Source organism: Bos indicus, chromosome 15 (genome assembly GCF_029378745.1).
Source record: "Bos indicus isolate NIAB-ARS_2022 breed Sahiwal x Tharparkar chromosome 15, NIAB-ARS_B.indTharparkar_mat_pri_1.0, whole genome shotgun sequence".
Classification (NCBI taxonomy): domain Eukaryota; kingdom Metazoa; phylum Chordata; class Mammalia; order Artiodactyla; family Bovidae; genus Bos; species Bos indicus.
This window is the reverse complement of record NC_091774.1, coordinates 29466339-29484124: the sequence shown is the minus strand read 5'-3', so window position 1 is coordinate 29484124 and position 17786 is coordinate 29466339. Positions and strand designations below refer to the sequence as shown.

At 40.7% G+C, this 17786-nt stretch overlaps 1 protein-coding gene across 1 annotated transcript; it reads right to left on the bottom strand.

Moving 5' to 3' along the window:
- Positions 1-8966: 8966 nt before the first annotated feature.
- ATP5MG (ATP synthase membrane subunit g) lies at positions 8967-17143 on the bottom strand. The gene is made up of 3 exons (XM_019975414.2): positions 16985-17143; positions 10574-10734; positions 8967-9169 (listed from the first exon to the last, which is right to left on the bottom strand). Exons 1-3 carry the CDS (start codon positions 17034-17036, stop codon positions 9071-9073), a joined length of 312 nt encoding a protein of 103 aa, XP_019830973.1. The 5' UTR covers positions 17037-17143; the 3' UTR covers positions 8967-9070.
- Positions 17144-17786: the final 643 nt, after the last annotated feature.

The following is a 17786-nucleotide window of genomic DNA, read 5'->3' as shown; positions in this document are numbered from 1 at the left end:
CTCAGGTGCCATGCCCTCCACCCCAGCCTTCTTCAACCTCTCTTGTGTACGCAACCATAGCATAATATGCAGACTTCTATCACTGATCTTTACATGGTGTATCATAATTGTGTGATCTGTAATTGTTTATTTTGCTACCGCTTCCCTTTGAGCTCTTTGAAGGTAGGAAATGTGTCTTTTATTTTCGGTATCTCAAGCACTTAATGACAAGAGTGTAATACATGTTTGTTGAACAAATAAATGAAACAACTGAAAATGGGGAATGGGTGGGTCTCTTCAGCTGAAGCGTGGAAAGGCAGAGCATCAAGCGCAAAGGTAGAAGGATCGTTTCGGACAGAATGTTTTAAATGTTCTCCTCCAGGAGGAGAAAGGAGGGAAGAGTATAATTAGAAATAGATCAGCTGAAGAGGGGGAGGAAACTGAAGGCGTCTGTGCTAGATAGTTTCTATTTTTTTCTGAATGTAGTAGATAAGTCATTCCTCTTTTCTTGAAGACTTGTGTGTGAACAGAGGTGCATAACAGTTTCTTTGAATCTCAACTTGCATACCTACCAAACACTGGATTCTCTTCTCTATCCCATAAACCTAACCTCTTGTGAAATTGTAAGAGCCAAGGGGATCACGTAATATAAAAGTCTTTGAGGTCTTTAGGTAAGTCAGTGGACCTACCGAGTCTCACTTAAATGACTTTAAATCCATGCAGTTGAATGCTGCTAAATTCCAAAACCCTTCTCATTTTATCATCTTTTAATATCTTCTGTGTATTATCAAGGCTGAAGTTCCTAGTATTAAAAACATTTTGCTTGTCTCCAGAACTACTTTGAAAAAATTCACTAGACTTAACATTATCATATAATTTTTATTTTTTTAACTACAGGCAGAAAGAGGGTAAAACTGAACAATGTTATCCTCCCACTGAGATGTCTATCTTTTCTTGAGACATGCTTAAAACCTAACTAAATGGTCTGAAATTGGTTTAGGATTCCTTTCAGTCACCAATGCTAACCCATCTTAACACACAAGACTAGAATTCAGTTGGTCTAAATAAGAACAAATTTTATCCGTAGATGGGATGGAAACTTTAGGTGAGGATTAAGGTCATGGCCAAGGTACAAGAGGAGGAAGTCTGAGTTAATTATAACCTAGGTTCTTCAGTCTTAATTCTAGGAAGCTGTCCCTTAGCTAGATGGACAACTTGTTGATTGAGGGATAGTCTCAGAGGAGCTGGAAGCTACCAATTCCTGAATTCTGAGATCAATTTCCACAATTGAAGATGTTAGCACTGAAAGACTAGAATTTATTGTCACTTGAAGAAGCCTTTTGAGTCACAAACATTTGGTTATTTTCTCTCCAGCAATCATGACTGTCCTGGAAGATGTCCCAAAGGTAATTTTTTTTCAAGGCAGGTTGAGTAAGGCTGTTTTGATATGTTTTTTACTCTATAGTACAATGCAAGCATTATGCTTAATTTATTCCTAGACTTAAAAAAATACCCACTGTATATCTTTTGGTAGATAATTAAGGTAAAAAACCAAACAAGCAAAAGCATGAGAACACAGCCATCACTGCACAAGGCAAAGACGTCATAACCTGTGACACAAAAATGTAAGCCTGCTTTAAAAGCTGCATTTATTAATATCTCTAATGGGTGCAGTTATATATCAAGTTTAAAAACTGGAAATTTATTTTGAAACATTATGGGTAGAGACCTGGTAGTTAAAGGATCACTGGTTAATTTGACTTTTAAAATAATTAGGATTAGCATTTAGCATTTTCTCTTTAGCCCTATTCTCTTCTCGGAGTTCTGTCTAGTGACATCTAGAAAATCCTATTGCTTAAGACCTAGGAAAAATTATGGGACTCTAAAACAAATGATACATTATGAATCATTACTTGTTCCTGCTGAAGTTGAAGTGTCTAGTGAAACTCACATAGTGCCTCACATAACTCATGAGTTAGAGTTCAGATGTAAGTTTGTGAATAAACACATAAAAAGCAAACCATCCCCCTCTCCCATTCCTGCCCTCACAGTGCAATAACCGGTTTAAATATCCGAGCATAGAGAGGATGTAGTTAAGAGTTAGGAAACCAGGAATCAGGTCCTGCATTCCAGTTCTCTAACCCTGATTCACTCATCTCTGGCCAACGGTTCCACTTCATTTCATTCTACACTGAAAAGTGAGGAGAGCAAAATTTTGTTTAAAAACTTCTAAGCTAAGGGGCTTCTGCCAACTTGCATAAGGCCTTTGCCTTAGCTGAGGCCGGCAAATAAGGAAAACATGCAGCGATAGATGCCATTTTAAGAGAAAAGAAAGAGTTTTGCTGCTGATGTGTCCTTTATGGAGGCCTTCCCATAGACTGCTTTGAGAGCCTTGCTTCTCAGTCTTCAGAGGCAGCTTTCTTCTGGGATGGGTTGATGGGGGGCCAGATGGTGATGGTGGAGTAAACAAACTCCAGGGTCTCAAATCCAGGGCCATTTGGCTCGAGTGTTTACCTTCAGTGCAGTGGGGTGAAATTTGGAGCCTCCAGTGAAGTGGAAATTAGTTTCCCTCATGTAGCAGTAACGTGGCTATCATGCAATAAGGCATCCTTCTACTAGAAATATTCAATATTCAGATGAAATCATAACAGGATTCAAAGTAAGGCAATGATGATCAAAACATCACTGCTGATAATATTTACTTGGCTAACATTACTTTAAAAACAAAAACAAAAGTCCTGGGCTTATATGGCTTTCTTTCTATGCCTCCACCTGAAAGGTCATTAGAAATGGTAACCATTTTTCTACCATCATGTTGGAATTCACTGTTATCTCAGAACTATATCTATTCACTTGTTCTATTAACTTCCTTACCCTCTTGAGACCTAAAGTGAGATGATGTCAAGGTAAAAATGTAAGTGATCCTTAGGGGAAACAATAGCCATTTTAACAAGGAGGCTGTAATTCAAAAAGCATCCAACAGTGTTTTAATTGCTTTTGGACTTGACAACACTGGAATGTATTACAACTTCAAGGCTCTAAACTTTTTTACTTTGTGCCATGAGTTCAACATATAATTCCTATAAAAATCCTTTCATGGTCTGCGTGTGTAAATCCTATCAGGAAGAGTATGGTGCTACAAACTTAGGTATGATGTGCTTCTTTCAGCTCTATGAAGGACATAAATCCTGAAAGGCAGGCGTGGCAGAGAAAGAGTTAAGATGATCAATGCCGAAGGAGTTTCTAGGATTTTCAGATTTCAGGCTAGGTCTTCTGTAAAGGAGCTTCTGCTGCCACACTCTCACTCTTCCCTCCGAGGCCTTATGAGAAGGCAGCCCTGGGTTAAATTAACCTTGCTTGGTAGTGAAGGTCTGCTAATCAGAGGTCCAAACCTCTGAGGTTCAGAGTTAGAGGTTGAGATGCAGGAGTGACTCAGCTGGCATCAGCTTTGTAGCAGTCTGAGCCTGCAGGCTTTCAGGAAATGAGTCCCCCAGGCCTGCATCTCCCTCTGTGGCAAACTGCCACTAAACTCTGCTGTTTATCAACCTAGCACCAAACACAGTAAGTTAGAGTTTGCTGATTTACTGTTTGAAAACCTATGATATACAAGCCAGATAGACAATGTGATAGACTAGGATTACAAAGCTGAATTAGACACTGTACCTTCCTTAAAAAGCTTATAGTTTAGCAATGGGAATAACAAATGTTAAATGTGTCATTAGGGTACAATGCTGTGTGCTGTTAAGAGGCCCAATAGGAGGACAAAGGGAAGCAGTTTACAAAAATCAGAAAAGACTTCTCGAAGTACAACAGAGATATACAGGTAGAAAGAGGATAAAGGCAGAGGGAATAGAATTTATAAAGGTACATATTCATTAATGGATAAATTAAATTATTCATCACATCTGTATTGAGTGACTATGTACTTGAAACTTGGAATGTATCAGTGAACAAAATAGATTTTTAAAAATTTCTGGCCTTTTGGGGTTTGCATTTATTTTAGCCAGGTAAATCAATAAACATAACAAACCAGTAAATCATGTGGAATGTTAGAAGTTGAAATTTTTGGAAAAAGGCAGGGCAGGAGAGGGGTATTTGGAGGGAGGTTTCTGGCAATTGTAATTAGGATGTTTGGGGAAGCTCACACTGAAAATACTGAGTGAGGCGAGGAAGCCAGCCCCGGGAGTACCTTGAGGGAGAGCATTTCAAGCTAAGTAATCAGTAGTGCTAAGGCAGGAGTTGCCTGGTATGTTTAAAGCGCAAGGGGGCCAGTGGAGCAGCATGAGAAAGAAGGTGGAGGGAGGTGAAAGCCAGATCTTGTTGGGCCTTGTAGCCTACTGTAAGCCTACTCAGGTTTAGCTTTGAATCTGAGCAAGGCAGGAACCACTGAAGTATTCTGAGCAGAGGAGTGACATAATCTGACTTACCTTTTGATAAGATCACTTTGCCTGAAGTAAAGAATGGACCACAGACAGGAATCTTGGAAGTGGGAGGCCATGTATAAGGGCATTTCAGCAGTCCCCGTGAGAGGACAGCACTTTGGTGTTAGCAGTGGAGGTTGTAAGAGACAGACATATTTTGAAGGTAGAACCAATAGGACTTCTTGAAGGATTGATGTGGAACATCAAAGACAGGAATCAGGGATGACTCCAAAGGTCTTTAGCCTTGGCAACCTGAAGGACAGAGCTGCCATCAGCTAAGAGGGGGAAAACTGTGGAGCTGGTTTGGGGTGGGAATGGGGAAGAAAATCAGGAGTTCAGTTTGGATATATTGAGTGTCTATTAAACACCCAAGTGGAGGTGGAGAGGCATATAAGCCTAGAGTTCAGAGGAGAGGTATAGGCTAGAGCTATAAATTGGAGAGTTGTCAGTTAATGTGTCAAACCCTAAGCCTAGATGAGATCTCCCTTTAAGGGAAGTTTTTAATGGAATGATGGCAGGGAGGGGTGGGCATGCACAGGGAGAACTGAGCCTGATGTTTGGAATAGTTCAAAGGAAAGGAGACCAGAAAAGGAACTGGAAAAGTGAGCAAAAAGCAAGGAAGGAGGAAGGCCAAAAGAAAGCTCTGGAAGTCTATCAGAGTGTGCATCAAGCAGGAGGAAATAGCTGAGGCCAATTTTACTGAAAGATCAAATGAAGTGAGGATTGAGAAGTGACCCATTTAATGTGTCAGAGCTGTTTCAGTGGAGGAGTAGGAATAAGTGCTGGATTGGAATGGGTTGAAGGGAGAAAAGGATTTGGAGATATTGAATACTGATAACTTTTGAGGTGTTTTGCTGCAAAGAGGGGCTAATTTTGTAAAAAAAAAAAAAAAATGGGTTAGATAATATATATATATACACTCTTAGGAATAACAGAATAGGGGGAGAAACTAATGATGTAGGAAAAGGGCAGAAATGATAGCAGCACAGACCTTGAATAGAGGGACTGGCTTTAAAAAGGAGCATGATCTAGGCAAGGTAGAGAATACTTATGAGTGCAGATAGCGCTATGTGAGATGATGCTGTGGGTCAATGGAAGTTCTCCAATTGTTTCGGTTTTCTTAGTGAAGTAGCAAGCCAGGTCATCAGCTGACACAAATCGCAGCCCAGAGAAACAGTGTGGTTGTCTGGTAGCACTGAGCGCCTTCTTAAGGTTTTGATCATGAATATAGTGAGGCTAGCCACCTTGGCTGTTTCCTCCAGCTGCACTCAGCTACACGGGCGCAAGTACAGACTAAGACTAAGCGGATTTGGCCAAGGATGTGGTTTTGGCAAATGAATACAACAAAATGAGAGGCAAGGCAGTTCAGGGTTTAAGACAGAGATCCTGAAAAGACTATGGAATATAAATAAACTGGGTAAGGAAGGAAAAGAGGACATCAAGTGAGAGGGAGGTGTCAATTTATTGATGGTCATGGTAACTCCAAATTAATAGTTGGGCTATTAGAGGGAATGGGCTGGAAAGATAAGTAACAGGTGATCAAGAGAAAAGGATGTGTGAAACTGGAACTATGGACTGGTTGAATTTCTTGGTAATGACAGGAATGAGTGCCCAAGGCAGGTGAAGACATAACTGTTGGACTTTTTAAGGGAACTGAGGATAGTTTGTTGGAAGCATCAGTTATGTCAAACTTTAGCATGCATCAAAAATTACAGAGAGCCAGTTGAAACAGATTGCCAGATCCCACACCTAGGTTCTAGGTAGGGCCTGAGAATTTTAAATTTCTATGTTTCCTTTCTCTGAAAACTACTGATCCATGTGTATGTTGAAATTACCCAGAATTAAGACAGAAATAGTCTTCTGGAGTGACATACAGTCAGGAGAAAAAAATTACCAAGAAATATAGAGCGGCCTGGTGAGTGGTAGAAAACCATGACAATCAGGGGCAATGGGTACATAATCTGAAAATTAAAGCTTCGAGCCTTATGGGGACTGGTTAGAAACTGTGGCTGAAACCCTGATTGGTAGCAGAATGAGATTAAAGCAAGGCTAAGGCATATTGTCAAGGCTAAAGGCCTGGCATGTATTTTATCAGTATTTTAATAGTATCAGGGCCTTTCATTTGGCAAACAGGCCTGGTAAGGGAATCTCTGGTGGAAGTGCTATTGTATTCATCTGAAAAGTGATCATGGTCATACCCAATTATATTTCAGTAGAAATGAAAACCACACGAATTAGGAAATATTAAGTCTCACAAAACCAGGTATCACTTTACATAAGATTAAGTAGCCTGACATCTAATGGGATAAAAAAGCTTAACAGTTTGATAGCAGGGCAAAGGACTGAGGACGTACAACACAGAATCGAACTGTGATTCAACGGGAGGAAGTATGTAAGGAGTAAAGGAGGGGCAGACTACGTGGGATCACCCCTGGAGCCCAACTGTGGTCCCATTGATTATGGGATCCTAGCCAAATCACCAAGTGTTTCTGATGCTTAGTTCCTGACTTCTTAAGTAGATCTACCATTTATGCCACATGCCTCAGAGGAAAGCTGAGGGCTAAATGAGATAGTGCTATACAAATATGATATGTTCCCCACTATCTCTGGTCTCACTTCACTATCTCTGTAATTGGAGTCAGCTGTACTGTGCTCAGAACAACCTCAAATGCACCAGATCTTCTCTCATTCACTAGTTTTGCAAGACTGTTTTACCTGCTCAGTATACTTGTTCCATTTTTCTTGGTTCTTACTTTTCTGGTTTACTTTAGATATTAGGTCCTCTGACAGCCTCCCTTTCTTTGGGACTCTGGGTTGAACTCTTCCATTCACACCTTGCACTTTCTTCATTATAGAACACCACACGTTACCCCAACTTAGAGGGTAACTTAGAGTAACCAGACCAAGCTCTGTGAAACAGTCAACAGTCTTGTTCATGAATGTTTCGACCATTCAGCATACTTGCATTTAGGAGGTGCACCATAAATATCTGAAGTACACTGAAGTTGCCAACAGCAAAAACCTGACACAAAAAACTTCAGTCAAAGACAGCCTGAACGGTTCTGTGCTACGAGGCAAGACATTTGGGGTTTAGGAGGTCAAAATCAACAGGCCTGCAGAAATGGCTGCTTCATGGAGTCCACTGCTATTTTAACACAAGAGAATGCTGTACATACACTGTTAGCCACCACACACCAGAGGTATGCCAGATGGCAAAGGAGGAGGAAGTAGTAGTGAAGTGAGTAGTAAATATTTATTTTGAGGACCTTCTGGTGTGACCATGTGGTGAAAACAAAATCACATTACATATCATGAATCAACTACACTCTGTAGGTTCTTACTAGTGCCAGCGGACCACATAATACCTTTATATTAAAAAAAAATTAATTGCACTACTCACTCACACATGCACTAGAGAAACTCATGAAAATCACCATTATTGTAGTAGGGTTTTCTCAGTCTTCTGCTATGCATATTTTAAGTTACTGAATGCTTTTGAAAAGAGGTAGTTTCAGTTTTGACCACCTGCAGCAAGCTAGGCATTATCTCACAGTTCAGAGTAGCAGTGTCTCCGTGGAGAGTTCTTGCCTATCATGAAGAAAAGCTGTGCCCTTTACTGGCTGAAGCAGCAGCATTCTGAGCCAGCTGGTGAATTTGGGATTGACTGGATAAAGGTTCAATACTGTTAAAGGATTAATACTATACTGTGTGCCATGCTTTTCCAACAGGCAATCATCTTTTGGTTATCAACAACTGCTATTCCATGTTGTGCAGTGGCTGCAAAAGAGTCACCACAGATTCAGAAATGTACCAGTGAGCTATTCATAGATGGTAAGAACCCCAGGAAATGCCAATGAATGATTAAATCATTCCCAATCCTCAATAAAATGGCTCAAGATGACAGACTTATACCAATCACTTACATTTATTTCAGGACATAATATACTATTTAGACCCAAGGACAGTGCTAAATCATAACTCTGTTAAATACCTACAGGATATTTCATTTTTGCGAAGATAGGTCCTTAAAAACTGGACAGATTAATAATATAACAAATATCAAAATCAGATGAAAAATACGTTATTGCTCTCATTCACTCTGTCCTAATGTTAAAGATGTTACAAAGATATACAGATTATCATCATGCTGTTCTTTTGGGAGCCTATATTCAAGCTGATAATAAGGTGTTGCCAAAGGGATCTTTCTCTGATTTTTGCAAAGAAAAACAGCCCAAATTGTATTCTTAATGCTACGTGATTTAACTGTATCATGCTTGGCACATGGTATTATTTCACCTACTGGAGCAAGTTCTCATTTTCTCAAAGCCTTCCCCCCAGCTTTTCTAGAAATAAAGCTTAAATATCATTTATTTCAAGCTTTCAGAATAAAGTTAACCTCATTTATACAGGTACCAGGTTGGTGTACTCATATATATCTTTTCCAATTGCAGGCTAAGCAAAGGCATGCATTTAGAACCGTATTAATATATTAAAGTGAAAGACAAACCAACTTAATGTCAAGAGAAACTGTGACCTTCCATGTAGTGTGTGAGAGAGAAACACTGATTCTGACACATTGTCTTATTTTATTCAAATAGCAGTCTGCTCACACGTGGTCCAAGAACACTTGAATAATAAAGCAAATATAATCACATGTTAAAAATTGGTCTTCAAACATCATAGCCAATGATGCCACGCTTGCCTATGATCTCGCCAACATAAAACCACATCCACACCTCAGTGGCCACCAAACCATTCAGTAGAGCTTCCTGAAAAAAGAAGCACAAATTTTAATGTACTTTTTTTTCCTTATATATTTAAAACTATTCTTTTCCAGGATTAAGTGACAGAGAATATAAGGTTGCTATTCAAATTAGAGGGCAGTTTTAGTCAAAGTCAAGAATTACTGATGTTAACTTTAACTGCTGAGAACCCTTGAACTTTCAATTATGTAAGGTAAGTAGTCCAGAGCTTATAAATTCTTTCAAAGCATTCTTTGAAGACCTGAACTGACTTAACCCTTTCATTATTAGTTTATGAGACACTTTATGAGCCCTGAAACAACCCACATCCTGGAAATAGCTGCCACATTTAGAAAGGGCATTCATATGAAAGGATGGCTATAGGAAGGCAAGTCTCTGAACAGACATTTCTGTCTGGCCAAAGAAAATCTGTTGCAAGATGAAGTATTCTCTCTTTCCCTTTAGACATCATTTTTATTCATTTATTATTTGGTTTAATTCTTTCCAGGTATTCAGCAGTTACTCAGTTTCAGAAAATGTACACAGTTACAGAAAACAGTGTTTCATACAAGCACAAATATGGATCTTGAAACTCAAGTTGAAAAACAAAACCTTTCCACAACAAAATCGGGCCTTTTTCTTTTAGCACCTGGAAGTGAATTTTCCCCTTCAAATGAAACCAGAAATACTGGAAATCTCTTGAAAAACAAATATATTTTCTAGAACGCAGGTTCTAAAGTCAGCAATAATTTATTTCGGCTTTTTGTATCCTGTGCTTAGATCAAGCAAACATAAAATCCCAGTTCCAATTCTTTTTTGGGGGGATGGTGGTGGGGGGAGTGTGCCGAGAGGCATATGGGATCTTAGTTTCCTGATCAGGAATTGAATCTGTGCATCCGACACTGGGAGTATGGAGTTTTAACCATCAGTCTGCCAAGGAAGCCTGCAAATTCTAATTTTATGGTCTTTAGATTTTATCTCCACTTTTCATATCATATGCTTCTAGGTTTTGGTATTTTTATGTCCCATGAGTGTTAGTTACCTGATTGTGATATAGTCCAAGAAATCTTTTGGCCAAATTGGGGAAAGTTTTAGGACTACAGACAAAAAAGTACAGAATCAACAAAGCAAGTCATCCTATTTTAATGCACTAACCCCAAATAGGAAACAAAAAAAAGCTACCCAGTAAAAAACCACTTCTTCATTATAAAATTATTAAGAATATAAGACATAAAACAGTCCAATTATTTCAACCCAGATGACAAAGTTAGAAAGGTAAATATCTTTCTCTGCAGTCAAAAAAGAGATCATCTCTCATTATGCTGGTCCCAGCCTCACTGAAAAATACATATATTAATCAAAACAATCAGAGAAATCCCAAGGGAAGACATTTTCTGTACGCACATACGTTTTCATTTAGCCCATAGTTACCTTAACAGTGAGCTGTTTGAAACTACCGGTTTTAGCACTGTTGATAATTTTTTTCAAGCTCTGAATTGCTGTAGGGATCTCAGCAGGGGTTGGAGGAACCAGCTCAACCTTGGCATAGTACCAAAACGTGGCCAATCGAGGCTTCGAGTAAGTCACAGCAGCTGGAAAACAAAACAAAACAAAACACCAGGATGAACTCACTAGAGACCGAAAGAAGCAGATGTGTGGGCTGGACACAAATATTTATTCATGCATCACATTCATTCACTGCTTATACCAAATGTGCACCCGGTGTGAAAAGTCAAAGCTGCTCCCTGGTAACCAGAGGCTTTTAAAGATACAGAACACCTGTGTCACAAGCCAGTTCAGTCAAGCAGGCAGCTATAAGCACATCCAATTATGCCAGGACCTCACCAGTGGCCAGTACCAGAATACTGGTACTTCATTTATTAATGGCAAATCTAGTTAACTACAAAGTTACTAGAGTTGGATTCAAAAACAAGAAAAGAGCAGCAATGTAACCATATTTTCCTGTAGAGACAAAAAATTGGGGGGAAGTGGTGAAGGGGAGGGAAGAAACTAAGTAGAATGGCACCCTTAGGAATAAGATTAAAACTTGTCACAATATTGGCCACAAATCCAGATGGAATTATACCAATTAGTACCCATTTTGGGTATCCTCATCAATGTGCTGGATTAACAAAAGCACAGCTGCTCTTCCTTCAAAATACCACAAATAGTAAAAATAAAAGCTACATGTATTGTTAGGAACAGCCAAAACTTGAATCTGTTATTAAGCTGAAATTCCTCAGTAATAGTAAACAGTATTTACTATTGCAGGAAAAAAAAGATTTTTAATGAGGTTAGATGGGAGACTATGATAGTGATTCAGGAGAAGAAAGGTATTTCACATAAAAAATTACAAGACAGCATAATAAAAACTGCACAAATACATAAGCATCCATCAAGTGTCTGCTGTTCAAAGACTGATAATCCAAAGCTCCTGGCACTTCCCCTATTATTAACTGCCTGTATTTAGATATTTCGCTACTCTTAAAATTACTATTTCCATCATCCTCTGGCTTAGGGCCATGGGTAAATCTTCAAGCAGACACAAAGCTCTAAGAGAGAATTCTAAATAGAACTGCCAATGCCTGTAAAATGGTGTTATCAAGGAGAACAAAGTCTTAACAGTCAACAAACTGTCTTCAGGTTCGATGCACGATACTGGATGCTTGGGGCTGGTGCACTGGGACGACCCAGAGGGATGGTATGGGGAGGGAGGAGGGAGGAGGGTTCAGGATGGGGAGCACATGTATACCTGTGATGGATTCATTTTGATATTTGGCAAAACTAATACAATTATGTAGTTTAAAAATAAAATAAAAAAATAAAATTACTGAAACACTTGGAAAAAAAATTATCTTCAACACACAGATATAATACTCTTAAAAAATACAAACAAATCAGTACAATGTATACAAACACTGTACTTAAGTTAGTAAATTTGCTTCTCAGGGAGCATAGGTTAAAAAGTTTGAGACTGCTTTTACATGTATACAAGGGATGAACAAAAATAAGTCAATGAATGGTGGATGATGGCAGCTAGGTTTCTTACTAAAATAGAGGAGTTTTAGATGAGGGAAAAACATATCCAGTGGTACTGGATTAGAGTTGGAGACATTCAGTATGAATTCATGTTTAGTTGATATACAGGTGGATCGATATAGAAACAATTACAGTTGACCCTTCAACAACATGTGTTTGAACTGTGTGGGTCCACTTATATGTGGATGTTTTTCAATAAATATGTAATACGGTACTTCATAATCTGAGGTTAGTTGAATGAATGGATGTGCAACTGTGGATATGGAGGGCCAACTGTAAAGTTATATTAGGATTTTCAATTGCATGGGGGTCAGTGTCCCTAACCCCCACATTGTTCAATGATCAACTGTGTGTGTCTACACACCCATGGGTGAGTATACAGATGGTCCCCAATTTCAGATGGTTCAATTTACAACGTGAAAGTGATACACAATCAGTAAAAATGAATCTTGAATTTTCATCTTTTCCCAGGCTAGCCACAGGGGTACCATACTTTCTTGTAATGCTATTTCAATGCTGAGTACTGGCAGCAAGCTGCAGTTGACAGTCAGTCATGTGTTATGGGGGTAAACAACCAACACACATTCTGTTTTTTCACTTTCAATACAGTACTCAATAAATTCCATAAGATAATCAGATTTTTTTTTTTTTTTTAATAAAAACAGGCCTTATGGTAGGGGATTCTGCTGAACTGTAGGCTAATCTAAGTATTCCAAGATTAAGGTAGGCTAGGCTAAGTTACGCTGTTTGGCGGAATAGGTTTAACACATGCATTTTCAACTTACAATATTCTCAACTTGTGATAATTTTACTGGCATGTAATTTTCTTATTAGTAGAGGAATACCTATATACAGATACCTCCTTGTCCACTGTCAGGGCCTACAGGCAATGATATTCTAGTACAGCCGTCCCCCCTTATCTGTGATTTTGCTTTCTAGTTTTACTGTCTGTAAATATTACGTGGAAAATTTCAGAAATAATCTCTAAGTTTTAAATTGTATGCCTTAAGTATGATGGAATCTCATGCTGTCCCTGCTCCATTCTAATGTGACATCACAATGCCTACATCATGCTCCTCACCTCATCCCATCACATACACATAACATCTCACTCACAAGAAGGGTGCTGCTGCTGCTGCTGCTAAGCTGCTTCAGTCGTGTCTGACTCTGTGGAACCCCATAGACGGCAGCCCACCAGGCTCCCCTGTCCCTGGGATTCTCCAGGCAAGAACACTGGAGTGGGTTGCCATTTCCTTCTCCAATGCATGAAAGTGAAAAGTGAAAGTGAAGTTGCTCAGTCGTGTCCGACTCTTAGCGACTCCATGGACTGCAGCCCACCAGGCTCCTCCACCAATGGGATTTTCCAGGCAAGAGTACTGGAGTGGGGTGCCACTGCCTCAGTACAAAAAGATATTTTGAGAGAGAGAGCCCATGTCCACATAACTTTTATTGCAGTGTTAGTCACTCAGTCGTGTTTGACTCTTTTCGACCCCATGCACTGTAGCCTGCCATGCTCCTCTGTCCATGGTATTTCCCAGCAATACTGGATTGGGTTGCCATTTCCTTCTCCAGGGGATAATCCTGACCCAGGGATAGAACCCAGGTCTCCCACACTGCAGGTGGATTCTTTACCTCCTGAGCCACAAGGGAATTCCTGTGGCTTGAAGCCCTGAAGCCCTTTATCACAGTATTTTATTACAATTGTTCTAGTTTATTATTGTTGTTAATCTCTTACTGTGCCTAATTTATAGATTAAAATTTATCATAGGTATTATAGGAAAAAACTAACATTTAGTACTATCTGTAGTTTTAGACATCTGTCAGCGGTCTTAGAACTTATATTCTGTGAGTAAAGGGTGATTAACACAGTCGAGTAGCAAGGAACATACCCAGTATCTAGATCTTAGCTTCAAAATGCAATTGTCCAATAAAAGGAACTAGGGGTCCTTGGAGAAAGGGCAAATTCTAAGGCTGGGGCAGGAAATACATGAGTCTGGGAAATTTCCTGGCAGTCCAGATGTCAGGACTCAGTGCTTGATGGGGCCCAGGTTCAATCCCTGTAGGGGAATTAAGATCCTACAGGTCATTTGGCATGGCAGGAGAAAAAGCTGCAATTATCTAACAGTACTGGAAAGTACAGGGGGATGTCAAAGGGGCAGAAGTGCCAAACTGACAGGGTTCTCAATGGCCAAAGCTGGAACAACCTGAGCAACAAAATAAATAATGTACTACTGGAGGTACAAGGTATGAAATAAATGTACCTGAGTCCATACAGTATGGACTGAACAAATATTAACTAATGGGGAACAGACATATCTTTCTCACAGAAGAAATTCTATTTAAATATATGTAGATATTCCCTCCTAGAGGAGATAGAATCCTGACTCTGCCTCCCCCAATTTAGTTACTTTTTTCTAAAGAACAGAGTATGGAAAGGAAAAAATAGTACCTTTAGGAGAAACTTAGTGAAACTGCCTTAACCAAGTGGTGAGAGCTAACTGCACTAGTGAGCATGTACGGATATCACTTGTTGATGCATCCTGACATGTGATTAGGGGGCTTCGCGTCTGTGGTATTCTTTCTCAAAATCCATAGCTCCATGGAGCTTCCCTGGGGGCTTAGTGATCAAGATGCCACGTTTCCTCTGCAGGGGGCGCAGGTCTCCCTGGTCTCGGAAGTAAGATTCCCCCAAGCCACGAGGTACAGACAAAAAAAGAAAAAGAGAAAAAAGAAAAAAAATCCATAGCTCCAGACTCATTATGACAAGAACAGCAGACAAATCCAAATCGCGGAACATCTTTATAGGACAGATACCTAGACAGAGACCTACATAAATACCTTGAGACTGTCAAGGTCATGAAAGGTAAGGAAAGATTGGGAAACTGTCACATACACAGGAGACTAGGGAGACTGACAACTCATTGCACTGCAGTACCCTGTATTGGCTCCTGGAACATAAAGAGATTAACTGGAAAAGCTGGTGAAATCCAAATAAAGTCTCAAGTTTAGTAAGCAGGAAAAAAAATAAAAACAAAAATCCCCAGACTCTATGATCTTTTTTGGGGAAGTCCGATCAAAAAAATTACTTATTTTTGTAAGCTTCTTTGTCCTCCAGGAGAATTAACAGATAAAATCAGTAATTTTTTTAGACAGTTAACATTAATACCATAGAGTTAAGTGACAAAGCAGCTCCACTTTAACATTCTGGCCCAGTTGAGTTCTCCTGAGTACTTCTGAAAGGATAACAACGCTTATCTTTAAATTATTCATAATAATAGAGGAAATGGTTGATATAGCTCACAATTAAAATTATCTTCACATTACTTTTCTTTTTGTAAATTATTATTAAAATTAGTTTGCAATTCCCCAAGATGCTCCACCAAAAAGATGTGAAAGCCATGGAAAGTGAAAGTGAAGTCGCTCAGTCGTGTCTGATTCTTTGCGACCTGATCCGTGGACTGTAGCTCATCAGGCTCCTCCGTCTATGGGATTCTCCAGGCAAAAATACTGGAGTGGGTTGCCATTGCCCTCTCCAGTGAAAGCCATGGAAGGAGGGTAAAAAATCCATCTGAAATTTGTGATTATAAATATTAGCCTCAAATCATCCATAAAGTCCAAATAATGAAGCCACTACTACTTCCCCTTGTATTATGTAAAAAAGTAGAGCTTTATCTTAGTCAAGTTGCAAACGTAAGTTCTTTGGTAAAGTGTGTAAACTGATAGTAATAGTAGTGGACCATGGGTTTCTGTAGGAGAGGATCAAGTATTTATAGTATCTGACACTGTCAGGCCTTCAGTAACTCATTGTTCCACTGCTGATGAAGAAAACGGAGGAGACAATGAATAAGAAAATACCGATCGCAGTAAAATAGGTTCAAAAATTTACACGTATTAAAAAATTCATTCTATTTACTTTCATAATCAAATCTGAGCGAAAGCCATTCAGAGATCTGTGTTTCAACCACTTACTAGAATACAGCACATACAGCACATAGCGAAGAAGCTTCCGTCTACTTAAGTGATCTCATTTGGGGGATAAAATGAACAGCTTGCAGACATGAAATATTTACTGAGAAGACTACCATTCTGGGGTATGACTATTCAGGGTTGTTCTCCAATACAGCGTTCCACCCGTGAAGGACGCATTCAGCTTTTTCAGAGTATCCCCACGAACGCTAAGCAGTGATAATAAACATTACTGTTTACACATATCCCTTTCTGTGTTTACCGGAGCAGGAATACTCGACCGTAATGCTCAGTTCCACCTAAAAATTTCCTTAAAGGGGAAGCATTTCAGTATCTGGTCAAAATAAAAAGCAAAGGCAATGTTTCGAAAGTCATCCATCCTTAGAAATTCTGCAGCCTTCCAAATACTCCAGTGAGAAGCAGACAAGAGGATGGGACCGTTATTTCCACGCTTTCACGTGTTTCTGCCCGCCGTCTCCCTCGCTCTCGCAAAAAAGCCATCCCTTCCGTATTCCTCCTCCTGGAGGTCGAAGGGCGTCATGGCGGCTGCAGATGGGCAATTCCGGCTGTCTGCACATTCCCTCCCCTCACGGTCGCGGTCAGAGTTCAGAACCTCTGGGTAGCAGAGAGAACCCAAGCCGCAGGCCTGGCCAGCGGAAAGGTAGAAAAGAACCGTAAATCTGTCTTCTCCCTCACCTCACCCCACCCCTCCCTCCTCTCTTCAGGCCCGGCCAGCGGCGGCTCCCTCCAGCCGCTCAAGTCCTCTCCTCCGGCCCTCGCAGGCCTCCCCGGCGCCTGCCCGGCTACCCGTGCCGGCTGGCTGACGCCCCCGCTCACCGTTGACCAGCGCCGGGGCCTTTTCCGCGAGGTTACGGACAAACTGGGCCATGGTCCTAGGACGGAGAGCCCGTCACCCCGACTGGCCGGCTGAATGTCACCCGCCTGGAAGGACCTGCCTCAGGACCCCGGTCCGCTTCCAAGGTCAGGCCTCCCCTTTCCGCGCCGGTACGAGATATTTAGGTGTCCCACTGTCTTTCCGGCATCCAGTGGGCCAGTTTCTTTTCTTTAGTCACAGAGGAGAAAGTGGGTACGAGAAGATGAGATCAGAGAGCACGTAAAATACAACGGAGTTCCGCGGAGAAGCAGGCATTTCTCTGGGCAGCCGCTCGCAGAGGTCCGGGAGGCCGGCACGAGGAGGGAATGCGCATGCGCCGTGCGCCTCCCGGGCAGCCCGAGGCGCAGACCTCGGGTGTTTGGGGTAGGTCTGCAGCTTTTTTGAGAGAACGAGACGAGTTAGGGCCGGAAGGCACCGCTGCAGTTTTTCTAGGCCGACGTACTCGTCTTACAAAGGCAGAGAGGGTCCTAGACCAGACACGTAAAGTTAGGGGCGGAGCAGGCGCCACAACTTGTCACCTGACTCAGCCCATTGCCTTTAGTTGACCTTTTGTAATCCCTGTCTCCCTTGACTCCTGTATCAGGATTGGAATCCAGTTCCCCTAATTCCCTAACCAGCCGCAAGGAACTGTGCAGATACAAGGGACAAAATCACATTTACCTAGGGCCTCCAGTCTGTCAGCTTTTTTGGAATTTAAAGAAAGCCTGTGTGTTAGGTAGTGGCCTCACTTAAGACCGGCATTGG

Coding starts and splice junctions, on each gene's coding strand:
- ATP5MG (XM_019975414.2), bottom strand. CDS start 17,036: ATGGCCCAGTTTGTCCGTAACCTCGCGGAAAAGGCCCCGGCGCTGGTC. Junction 10,735..16,984: donor GGCCCCGGCGCTGGTCAACG/GTGAGCGGGGGC, acceptor TTTGTTTTCCAG/CTGCTGTGACTTACTCGAAG. Junction 9,170..10,573: donor TCAAACAGCTCACTGTTAAG/GTAACTATGGGC, acceptor TTCTTTTTTCAG/GAAGCTCTACTGAATGGTTT.